The sequence below is a fragment of the Sinocyclocheilus rhinocerous genome, unplaced genomic scaffold (genome assembly GCF_001515625.1).
Source record: "Sinocyclocheilus rhinocerous isolate Xijiao unplaced genomic scaffold, SAMN03320098_v1.1 scaffold555, whole genome shotgun sequence".
NCBI classification, from domain to species: Eukaryota; Metazoa; Chordata; class Actinopteri; order Cypriniformes; family Cyprinidae; genus Sinocyclocheilus; species Sinocyclocheilus rhinocerous.
In genome coordinates, this window is record NW_015629527.1 from 264,060 (window position 1) to 274,795 (window position 10,736).

At 30.6% G+C, this 10,736-nt stretch overlaps 1 protein-coding gene across 2 annotated transcripts in view; it reads left to right on the top strand.

Annotated features, from left to right (window-relative positions):
- The window catches only part of arhgap39 (Rho GTPase activating protein 39), a 72,421-nt gene that overhangs the window by 55,936 nt on the left and 5,749 nt on the right, over nt 1–10,736 (top strand). For both annotated transcript variants that reach the window (XM_016551183.1, XM_016551182.1), the window contains exons 7-8: nt 1,231–1,430; nt 4,375–4,466. In XM_016551183.1, the coding sequence (XP_016406669.1) occupies nt 1,231–1,430; nt 4,375–4,466 (292 nt within the window). The remainder of the gene's footprint in view (nt 1–1,230; nt 1,431–4,374; nt 4,467–10,736) is intronic.

Below are 10,736 nucleotides of genomic sequence, written 5' to 3' on the forward strand. Positions count from 1 at the left end.
TGTATTTATATATATATATATATATATATATATATATATGTAATCAGTATTTTATTATTTCAATTTGAATTAATTCAAAAATATTTAAAATGTGCATGTAATCAGTATTAATTTATTATTATTTTGACAGTATTGTTTTAAAACTTATACATTTAAAATATTTTCCTAATAAATTTAATCAATGAAAATATTATTTTCAAACATATAATATAAATTAAAAATATTTAAAATGAACACAATCAGTGAAAATGTGAATGTAATAAGAATTATTTTGGCAGTATTATTTTAAAACATATAAATAATAAGTTTAAGTATAAGTTTTCTGATCAGTGACAATATTATTTTCAAACTTATATATGCATTTAAAATAATATTTTCTAAATAAATGTAATCAAATCAGTGATGATATTATCTTCAAAGATATTTAATATGTATGCAACCAGTGAAAATGTGAATGCACTGAGTATTATGTTATTATTATTTTGACAGCATTGTGTTAAGACGTAGCATATGAATTGAAAATATTTCAAATCTACACAGTTTGTGAAAGAGTGCCAAATGTAATCCTGTATTTTAGCTCTGCAATTTTAATTAGATTGCCGCACATTGACGTTCATTGTTCGTTGATTTGTATGAGCTAAACATTTGGCAGCATAATAACATACATATATGTGACCCTGGAGCACAAAACCAGTCATAAGGGTCAATTTTTCGAAATTGGGATTGATACATCATCTGAAAGCTGAATAAATAAGCTTCCCATTGATGTATGGTTTGTTAGGATAGGACAATATTTGTCTGAGATACAACTATTTGAAAATCTGGAATCTGAGGGAGCAAAAAAATCTAAATATTGAGAAAATCATCTTTAAAGTTGTTCAAATGAAGTTCTTAGCAATGCATATTACTAATCAAAAATTAAGTTTTGATATATTTACGGTAGGAAATTTACAAAATATCTTCATGGAACATGATCTTTACTTAATATCCTAATGATTTTTGGCATAAAAGAAAAATCTATAATTTTGACCCATACAATGTATTGTTGGCTATTGCTACAAATATACCCCAGCGACTTAAGACTGCTTTTGTGCTGCAGGGTCACATATGTATCTGGAGAAGTCTCATTTTGAAATGGATGATGTGTAGGAGCTCGTCTGCAGACTCAGCAATCCCAGCATGCACTGTGATGATTTTAGCTCCGAGTTGTTTTCTGCTCTGTGTCTGCAGGGTTTGAACAAGCCCTCGATCGAGGAGATCGCTCACGCTCGTAACGCCATCTTCCGGCCCTCCATGTTCGGCTCGTCTCTGGAGGAAGTGATGGAGATGCAGAAGGACCGTTATCCCGACAGGCAGCTGCCGTGGGTTCAGACGCGTCTGTCCGAGGAAGTGCTGAACCTGAACGGAGACCAGACCGAGGGCATCTTCAGGTCACACATCGGCCTTCAGACATTTTTTATCTTATATATATATATACACTACCGGTCAAAAGTGTGGGATCAGTAAGACTTGTAATGTTTTTTACAGGAGTCTCTTCTGCTCATCAAGGCTGCATTTATTTGATCAAAAATACAGAAAAAAACAGTAATCTTGCTTAATGTTATTACAATATAAAATAATGGTTTCTATTTTAATATCCTTTAAAATATAATTTATTTCTGTGATGCAAAGCTGAATTTCCATCATCATTACTCCAGTATAAAGTGTCACATGATCTTCAGAAATCATTCTAATATGCTGATTTATTATTAGAATTATCAATATTGGAAACAGTTGTGCTGCTTAATATTTTTTTTGAAACTGCGATACTTTTTTTCAGGATTCTTTGATGAATAAAAAGTTAAAAAGAACAGCATTTATTCAAAATACAAAACTTTTCTAACAATATAAATCTTTGCTATCACTTCTAAAACAATTTAACACATGCTTGCTGAATAAAAGTTTTAATTTCTTTCAAAAAAAGACATATATATATATATAAGAAAGTGTTGTTCTCAAGTAGAATTAAATTGTTTAATCTAAGTAGTAAAAAACAGTAAAGATTTAGTTTAATAACATCTAAAGGCATGTTTTCCACACACAAGAAAAATTATATTTCATAATTTTTTTTTCTTTTTTTGCATTTATTGCCTTATTGTTTTTATTTCTATTTTTGGAATTTTATTGTCTTATTTTTATTTTCGCATTTTATTGTCATATTGTTTGTATTTATTTATTTATTTGCATTTAATGCATTTTATTGTTTTTATTTCTAGTTTTAATTTTATTCTTATTTTTTGCATTTATTGTCATATTTATTTATTCCATTTCATTGTCTTATTGTTTTAATTTATTTCATTTATCACCTTATTAAGTAGTAAAAAAACAAAATATTTAGTTAAAATGTATCAAGGTACACACAAGAAAAGTATTATTATTAATATTCAGTTTCCACAAAAATATTAAATTACGCTTATTATAGCATATAATAAGAAATCAGTATATTAGAATGATTTCTGAAGGATAATGTGACACTGAAGACTGGAGTAATGATGCTGAAATCACAGAAATAAATTACATTTTAACATATATTCACATAGAAACCAGCTATTTTAAATTGTAATAATATTTCACAATCTTACTGTATCTTCATCAAATAAATGCAGCCTTGGTGAGCAGAAGAGACTGACCCAAAACTTCTGAACAGTATTATGTTTATAAAGCATTCAAGTAAACAAAAAATGCCACATTGAGACAGTGAATATTCTTGAATGAATCAGAGTTTTGAACTGATTCATTCAAACAGACAGATTGAACTGATTCACAGAAATGAATCAAACTCTAAACGTTTTTGCTGCTAAAGTTTAAATCAGAGAAGCTATTAAACATCTCCTAATGCTCTTATACTTGTGAAAATAATGTAATGACACGCTATGACAATGACTGCAGTGTTCATGGTCATTTTAAATCTACTGTGAATGTTCAGCACTAATTAACCCGAGAGAATCACCACACGCAGGTCATTCATAATGGAAGCACCTATAAATCAGTCCATCCTTCAGTGTTTTGGTTAGGACTAAACTTTGGCATCAATGAAGCGCTCATCTCATCGGCTCGTAACGATGAAGGCCCAAAGTGTGCTGGTTTGACAGGAATATTCTGCCTTTAATTTCTATTTTTGCATTTTATTTTCTTATTATTTTTATTTCTATTTTTGCATTTTATTGTCTTCTTCTTTTTAATTTCTACTTTTGCATTTTATTTTCTTACTATTTTTATTTCTATTTTTGCATTTTATTGTCTTGTTGTTTTCATTTCTATTTTTGCATTTTATTTTCTTATTATTTTTATTTCTATTTTTTGCTTTTTGTTGTCTTATTTTTATTTATTTTTTTGCATTTTATTTTCTTATTATTTTTATTTCTATTTTTTGCTTTTTGTTGTCTTATTTTTATTTATTTTTTTGCATTTTATTTTCTTATTATTTTTATTTCTATTTTTTGCTTTTTGTTGTCTTATTTTTATTTATTTTTTTGCATTTTATTTTCTTATTATTTTTATTTCTATTTTTTGCTTTTTGTTGTCTTATTTTTATTTATTTTTTTGCATTTTATTTTCTTATTATTTTTATTTCTATTTTTTGCTTTTTGTTGTCTTATTTTAATTTCTATTTTTTATTTTATTTTCTTATTATTTTAATTTATATTTTTGCATTTTATTGTCTTATTCTTTTTAATTTATATTTTTTTCTTTTCTTTTCTTACTATTTTATTTCTATTTTTGCATTTTATTGTCTTATTGTTTTAATTTCTGTTTTTGCATTTTATTTTCTTATTATTTTTATTTCAATTTTTTGCATTTTATTGTCTTATTGTTTTAATTTCTGTTTTTGCATTTTATTTTCTTATTATTTTTATTTCAATTTTTTGCATTTTGTCTTATTGTTTTAATTTCTATTTTTGCATTTTATTTTCTTATCGTTTTAATTTCTATTTTTGCATTTAATTTTCTTACTATTTTTATTTATATTTTTGCATTTGATTGTCTTTTTGTTTTCATTTCTATATTTTTGCATTTTATTCTGTTATTTTTTTATTTCTATTTTTTGTTTTGTTGTCACATTGCTTTTATTTATTTTTTTTGCATTTCACTCTTATTGTTATATTAAATATAATATATAACAATAAGACAATGAAATGCAAATATATATATATATATATATATATATATATATTCAGATGAAAACTCATTGGCACAATAAATACAGTATATATGTAATGAATTGTTTTAAGATAAAACAATATATTAATCTATATAAATGTAGATATCTCTGTCTATACTGCAAAAAGCTATGTTTATTAAAGCCTGTGTCTGTGGTGTGTTTGCGTGTCTCAGGGTTCCTGGAGACATTGATGAAGTAAACGCTCTGAAACTACAGGTGGACCAGTGGAAGGTGCCCATCGGCCTGGAGGACCCACATATTCCAGGTATCCCACAATCCTTTAGTCTGATGCATGCATAAACAAGTACCCAAATAGTTAACATGGTTACATGTATTAAAAAATCCATTAGAAATAGTATGCCATGCGAGCACCTTTGGTACACTGTGTTCAGCATGCTGTAATTTGTGATGCACTAATTCTGTCCTGGTTTACTAGACTCAAAATTGAATGCAGGATTTCATTTAAAACTATTTTTATTCAGAAATTGCTAGTAAATCTCACAAATAATTACAAAGAAATGGCACGTAACACATTGAATAAGGAAGAATTAAATAGTTTTTTTTTTGTAAAACGCACTCTGATAATCTAAAACATTTTTTACAGTGTATGTAGTGAAGATGGCAGTCATATTTCTATAAATCAGACGGCTGAGAAATGAACGTTCTCTGACTGGATTGGCGGATTATTTTTGCTGGTTGTTTTGAGCGGTTGTTCATGATGCATTATTAATAAAGCTTATATTTGTAGCTGTTTTGCAGTCAGACAGCAGTGGAACAAGCAAGAGCAAAATGTTTCAAAACATTTCACTAAATTATTCAATTAAAAGTTACATCAGTGAAACATTTAAAAGTGTTCTTTAGATCATTGCTAAAATAAAAATAAATGCATATTTTAATGAAAAACACGTTATTAACTATTAAAACATTTTTGTTAAATGAAATAATGCTGAAATATGACCAAATATAAATATTAGATGAAAAACCTAAACCTCTTTCATTCAGTTGCCAAAGGCAAATTCTAAAATAAATTATAGAAAAAAATATACAATAAAATTCAATTCATTTTAAAATAAATTTAAACGAATTTATTTTTGGTTGGTTTCCAAAGCAACATTTCTAAAATAGGTTCTAAAATAGGTTTTGTTTATGCAAAATATTATTTCTTATTTCTAGCTTCTGATTTTGTGGTGAAATATGGCAAAATGTTTTATTTATGTTAAAAAGCACATTTTAACATAAAAGTTTCATGACTTAATAATTTTTCTACTGTAATTAGTGTAGCTATGATTAGTCTAGCTCCAGGGTTATTTTTGGCAACTAAAATTAAACCTAGTAAATCATTTTTTTTTTTTTTAAATAAAGCTGAAATAAAATAAAATATAAATATTAGATGAAAAACACATTTCAGTTAGCTGCCAAAGCAACATTTAAATATTTTCAATATTTAAATTATATTTATATTATTCTAAAGGTAATTAAAATTTTTAAATAAAAATAAATTCAAACTAAAACTGAACTTAATCTAAAATAAATGAAAGCTAAATAGTAATATTTAAAATGAAAAATAATAAAAATGACAAAAGTAACTAAAATTAAAATAAAAACTAAAGGTATAAAAATAAAAATTAGTTTAAATAATTAATGAAGACTATAATAGTGCGTAAATAATACTAAAATAAGTGTGTCCAGCAGTGTAATGCTGTCTCACGCACTCCCACACACACACACACACACACACATACACACACACACACTCACTCACTCACACACACACACACACACACTCTCTCTCACACATTCACACACTCACGCAGACACACACTCACACACACACACTCTCTCTCACACATTCACACACACACACACACACACTCTCTCTCACACATTCACACACACACACACACACACTCTCTCTCACACATTCACACACACACACACACACACTCTCTCTCACACATTCACACACACACACACACACACTCTCTCTCACACATTCACACACACACACACACACACTCACTCACTCACACAAACACACACCTGTAGCCCAAGGCGTTCTGCAATGCTCCATTTCTCTCTGAATATAAATAGCTCAAACCCACACACAGTGGGAGGATCAACAACTCTTACAGGCCTTCTCCACTCTCTCTGTGCTTTCTGCTACAGCAGTACAGCCGGATCCAAACAGCCATAATCTGATATCAATTACATGCTTTTGACAAGTCTCTTAGATCTCGAATGAATAAGAAATCATTCAGATCTGCACTACTTGTATGTGTAATAAATAAATAAAATAGCATGTTCTCTGGTGTCTCAGACGTTCGGACTCGTCTGTGTGTTTCCGGCCGGTCCTCATTAGATCTGTGATTTCCCAGAAACCGGCACCTATCATTTACAAAACTGCTTTCATTCATTGACCCATATTCATAAAGCGTCTCCCCTCGGACCCGTTTCTGGAAATCTAGTAGCGTGAGAAATAATGAAGCCATTAGCTGCTAACACACTTCTAGACCAGGATTTCACCGATCGTACTGACCCACTGAACTACAGCTCTGCCGGTTAACAAAATGATTATTTCACAGACGTTGCACTTTATTCTGGCGAAGAAATGACCATCTGAAACCAGACTAGACTTTGGTTTCATTACGTGACATTTGAGCATATAAATCTGAAATTTGCCTTAACAACAGCGAGCCTATTTTAGGATCATTAGGTGTTTGGATTGAATTATTTGCATGACAAATAAACATGGTTAATCTTAAAATTCTCTTTGCTGTAATGCATTTAGACAAATTCCCATCATTCACAGTGGCGATTTTCACTAGATTCTCATTATTTGGGGGTGAAATGTGCTTAAATTATCATGAAAATAATGTCGTTATGCACAAAATCCATAAAATAGGAGTCAGTAAGTTGAACAAATTTTTATTCATCAAGTCTGCATTAAATTGATCAAAGTGACAGTAAAGACATTTATAATGTTACAAAAGATTTCCATTTCAAATAAATGCTGTTCTTTTGAACTTTCTATTCATCTGTGAATCCTGAAAAATAAAATGCATCACAGTTTCCACAAAAATATTGTGCAGCACGACTGTTTTCAACATTGATAATAATCAGAAATGTTTCTTGAGCAGCAAATCAGCATATTAGAATGATTTCTGAAGGATCGTGTGACTTCAGCTTTTCAGCAAAATTCAGCTTTGCATCACAGGAATAAATTACATTTTATTATATATTAACATAGAAAACTTGTTTTAAATTTGAAATAATATTTCACAATTTTTACTGTATTTTCATCAAATTAATGCAGCCTTGGTGAGCAGAAGAGACTGCATTTTAAAAACACTAAACATCTTTCCAACAAAATCTTGCAAATGACTAAGCTTATTTATAGCACTGCACCATGCGTATTTAAATGAATCCATTGTCATTCTTTTTTGGGCAAATACGCTTCCTTTATAGACAAATGAGGCTCATTATAGAATGTGCTGGATTCACAAATCCATTTACATGTGTATTTTCTGTGGTTGCAGTGATTTGCGTTATTGCTGCTCACAGAAAGCTGGTGTTAAACACTATTCAGAGGCACAATGCAGTCGAGTGTATCTGCTGAAAAATTGAACAATATCCTGATATGTGACCCTGGAGCACAAAACCAGTCATAAGGGTCAATTTTTTTAAATTGAGATTTCTATATCATCTGTATCATATTTGGCTGAGATACAACTATTTGAAAATCTGGAATCTGAGGGTGCAAAAAAATCTAAATATTGAGAAAATCATCTTTAAAGTTGTCCAAATGAAGTTCTTAGCAATGCATATTACTAATCAAAAATTAAGTTTTGATATATTTACAGTAGGAAATTTACAAAATATCTTCATGGAGCATGATCTTTACTTAATATCCTAATGATTTTTGGCATAAAATAAAAATCAATAATTTTGACCCATACAATGTTTTGTTGGCTATTGCTACAAATATACCCCAGCGACTTAAGACTGCTTTTGTGCTGCAGGGTCACATATGTGTAATTGCTGAATGAACTGGGTGCTGAAGCTACAGCAACAGCATGTCAAATAAACAGTCACTCTTTCCTGATGAAAACAGTCTGTAAGTCTCTGAGTGGTTTGATTGAGCATCTAGTTGATTAGTGAAGAGCAGCCAATCAGAGCTTGTGATTTTCTTGTGATGGTGTGAGCAGACAGCATCATGCAGACAGTGATTGAGACTGACTGCACATACAGAGTCGTGCTCCTGCTGGTGTGGATGATCTGTGAAGGGTGTAGGTTCGATTTTGGCACTGGTGGAGACATAACTGCAGATAACAGACATTTAATTGTTTGATCAAAATTATTGCTAGGGACAATTTAGTGGTGTCTGATATTGGTAGGATCATATCATAGAGTCTATTAAACTCTACGCCCTTGAAAATCATAGCAAGCGATGTTAGACTTTGGAAACTATAGTTCTCTCCTTAAATATGCTAATAGGGCTCGAGCTACAGATCAATGATTAAATCAAAAAGATTATAAATCAGACATTGAAGTGAGTTGCTGTTTTTGTCTCTTCTGAGGATTCATTCGCTTGTTTGGCAATGAACCACACAGAGACATTCAATCCAATCTAGTAGTAGCTTATCAGTTTTAGGAGACATAACTGCAGATAACAGACGTTTAATTGTTTGATCAAAATTATTGCTAGGGACAATTTAGTGGTGTCTGATATTGGTAGGATCATATCATAGAGTCTCTATTAAACTCTACGCCCTTGAAAATCATAGCAAGCGATGTTAGACTTTGGAAACTATAGTTCTCTCCTTAAATATGCTAATAGGGCTCGAGCTACAGATCAATGATTAAATCAAAAAGATTATAAATCAGACATTGAAGTGAGTTGCTGTTTTTGTCTCTTCTGAGGATTCATTCGCTTGTTTGGCAATGAACCACACAGAGACATTCAATCCAATCTAGTAGTAGCTTATCAGTTTTATCAGCTTATCAGACATGCATTTTATTTATTGTTCATCTAATCTCACATTTCGCAAGGGACTTTTATTTCTGTTTCAAAGATGTTTTCTTCGGATTGTTTGACAACTCTAAAAAGAATGCAGGAAAATATAACTTCATTACTTTGTTTCCTGCTAGCTAAATTTCACATATATAAACAAAAATCTGGTTCTAAATCTCTCTTTTCTTTATTCAGAGTTGATCTAGACGAGTACATGGAAACTATTCAAAGTTCTGTGTATCCTAAAGCAGTGAAAACTGCATCTCTCTATTCATTATGTGGCCTCTTAAGGTGAAAAAAACATGGTTAAACCATGATAACCACAAATTAACCATGGTTTTGCTATACTAACCATAGTTTAACCATGGTATTTGTAGTTAAACTGTGGTTATAGAAAAAATAATATGGTTACCACGCTTTTACTATAGTAAAACCACGGTTAATTTTATTAAGGGATTTGTATTTGTATATACTTTCTTTCTTTCTTTGTTTTGTTTTTATAACTGTGCCTTAATGGTTTGATGTTTCGTATTAATAAAAAAAAGAAAGAAACCAGATACACGCACAATACTCGCATTTTTACACGACACTGTCAGCACTACTACTGGCTTAGCTCGCTAGTTTTATGGCATTAATTGAAATAAGTGAAAAAAGTATGATGTTTACAAATAAAATTCCATTCCAAAGAAAACATCAACACAAATCTATGAACATATTCAGGTGAGATAACCGGTTTACTGCTAACTAATCAAACACTTCATTAATATGACAAGCTGCAGCTCAGAATACATGTTAGATGAAACATTGGATGCTTTCAACTGATTTACTATTGAACTGAATTGCAGTGGCCAAAATATTACAAATATAGTGAATTAAGCAAACTCGATCATCTCATACCACTGAAGTGAATGCTCAATTTAAACTAGTATATATTGTAATAAATATTTGAGAAATGATTGTTGTATCTGCTTGTATTAGTCTATATAGAGTGACAGTCAATGTAAAAAGAGCAAATGTGAGAAGCAGATGAACACAAAACAGCAGAATAACATAAAGTTAAAGGGGTGGTTCGCTGTTTATTTTCTAGGCTTGATTGTGTTTATGGGGTGCAGTCTAACATGTTTTTTAAAAAACATATTATTTTTCACATAATTTACCTTTATTCCACACAGCTCTGTCCCTTCTCTGAGAAACGCGCTGATCATTTCCTTCTTTTATGAAGCCCCTCCCTCAGAAATAGGCGATGGGCTCTGATTGGTCAGCTAGCCCAGTGTGTTGTGATTGGCTAAACCACCTCTAGCGTGCGTCTAAACGTCCCGCCCCTCACCTCAGCGGCATGTGCTCCGGTTGTATTGTAAACAAAGGCGTCGTTAATATCGCTTATCAATTTGAGCCCGATTGAGAAGCAGAGGATATTATTGAAGAGGATCGTGCAGAACCTGTGCAAGCACGGCTTTTAATGGTAGGCCTATGTTTTTTTGTTTGTTGTTGTCTCATACTTTTAGATACGCTGTTGTAAATGCT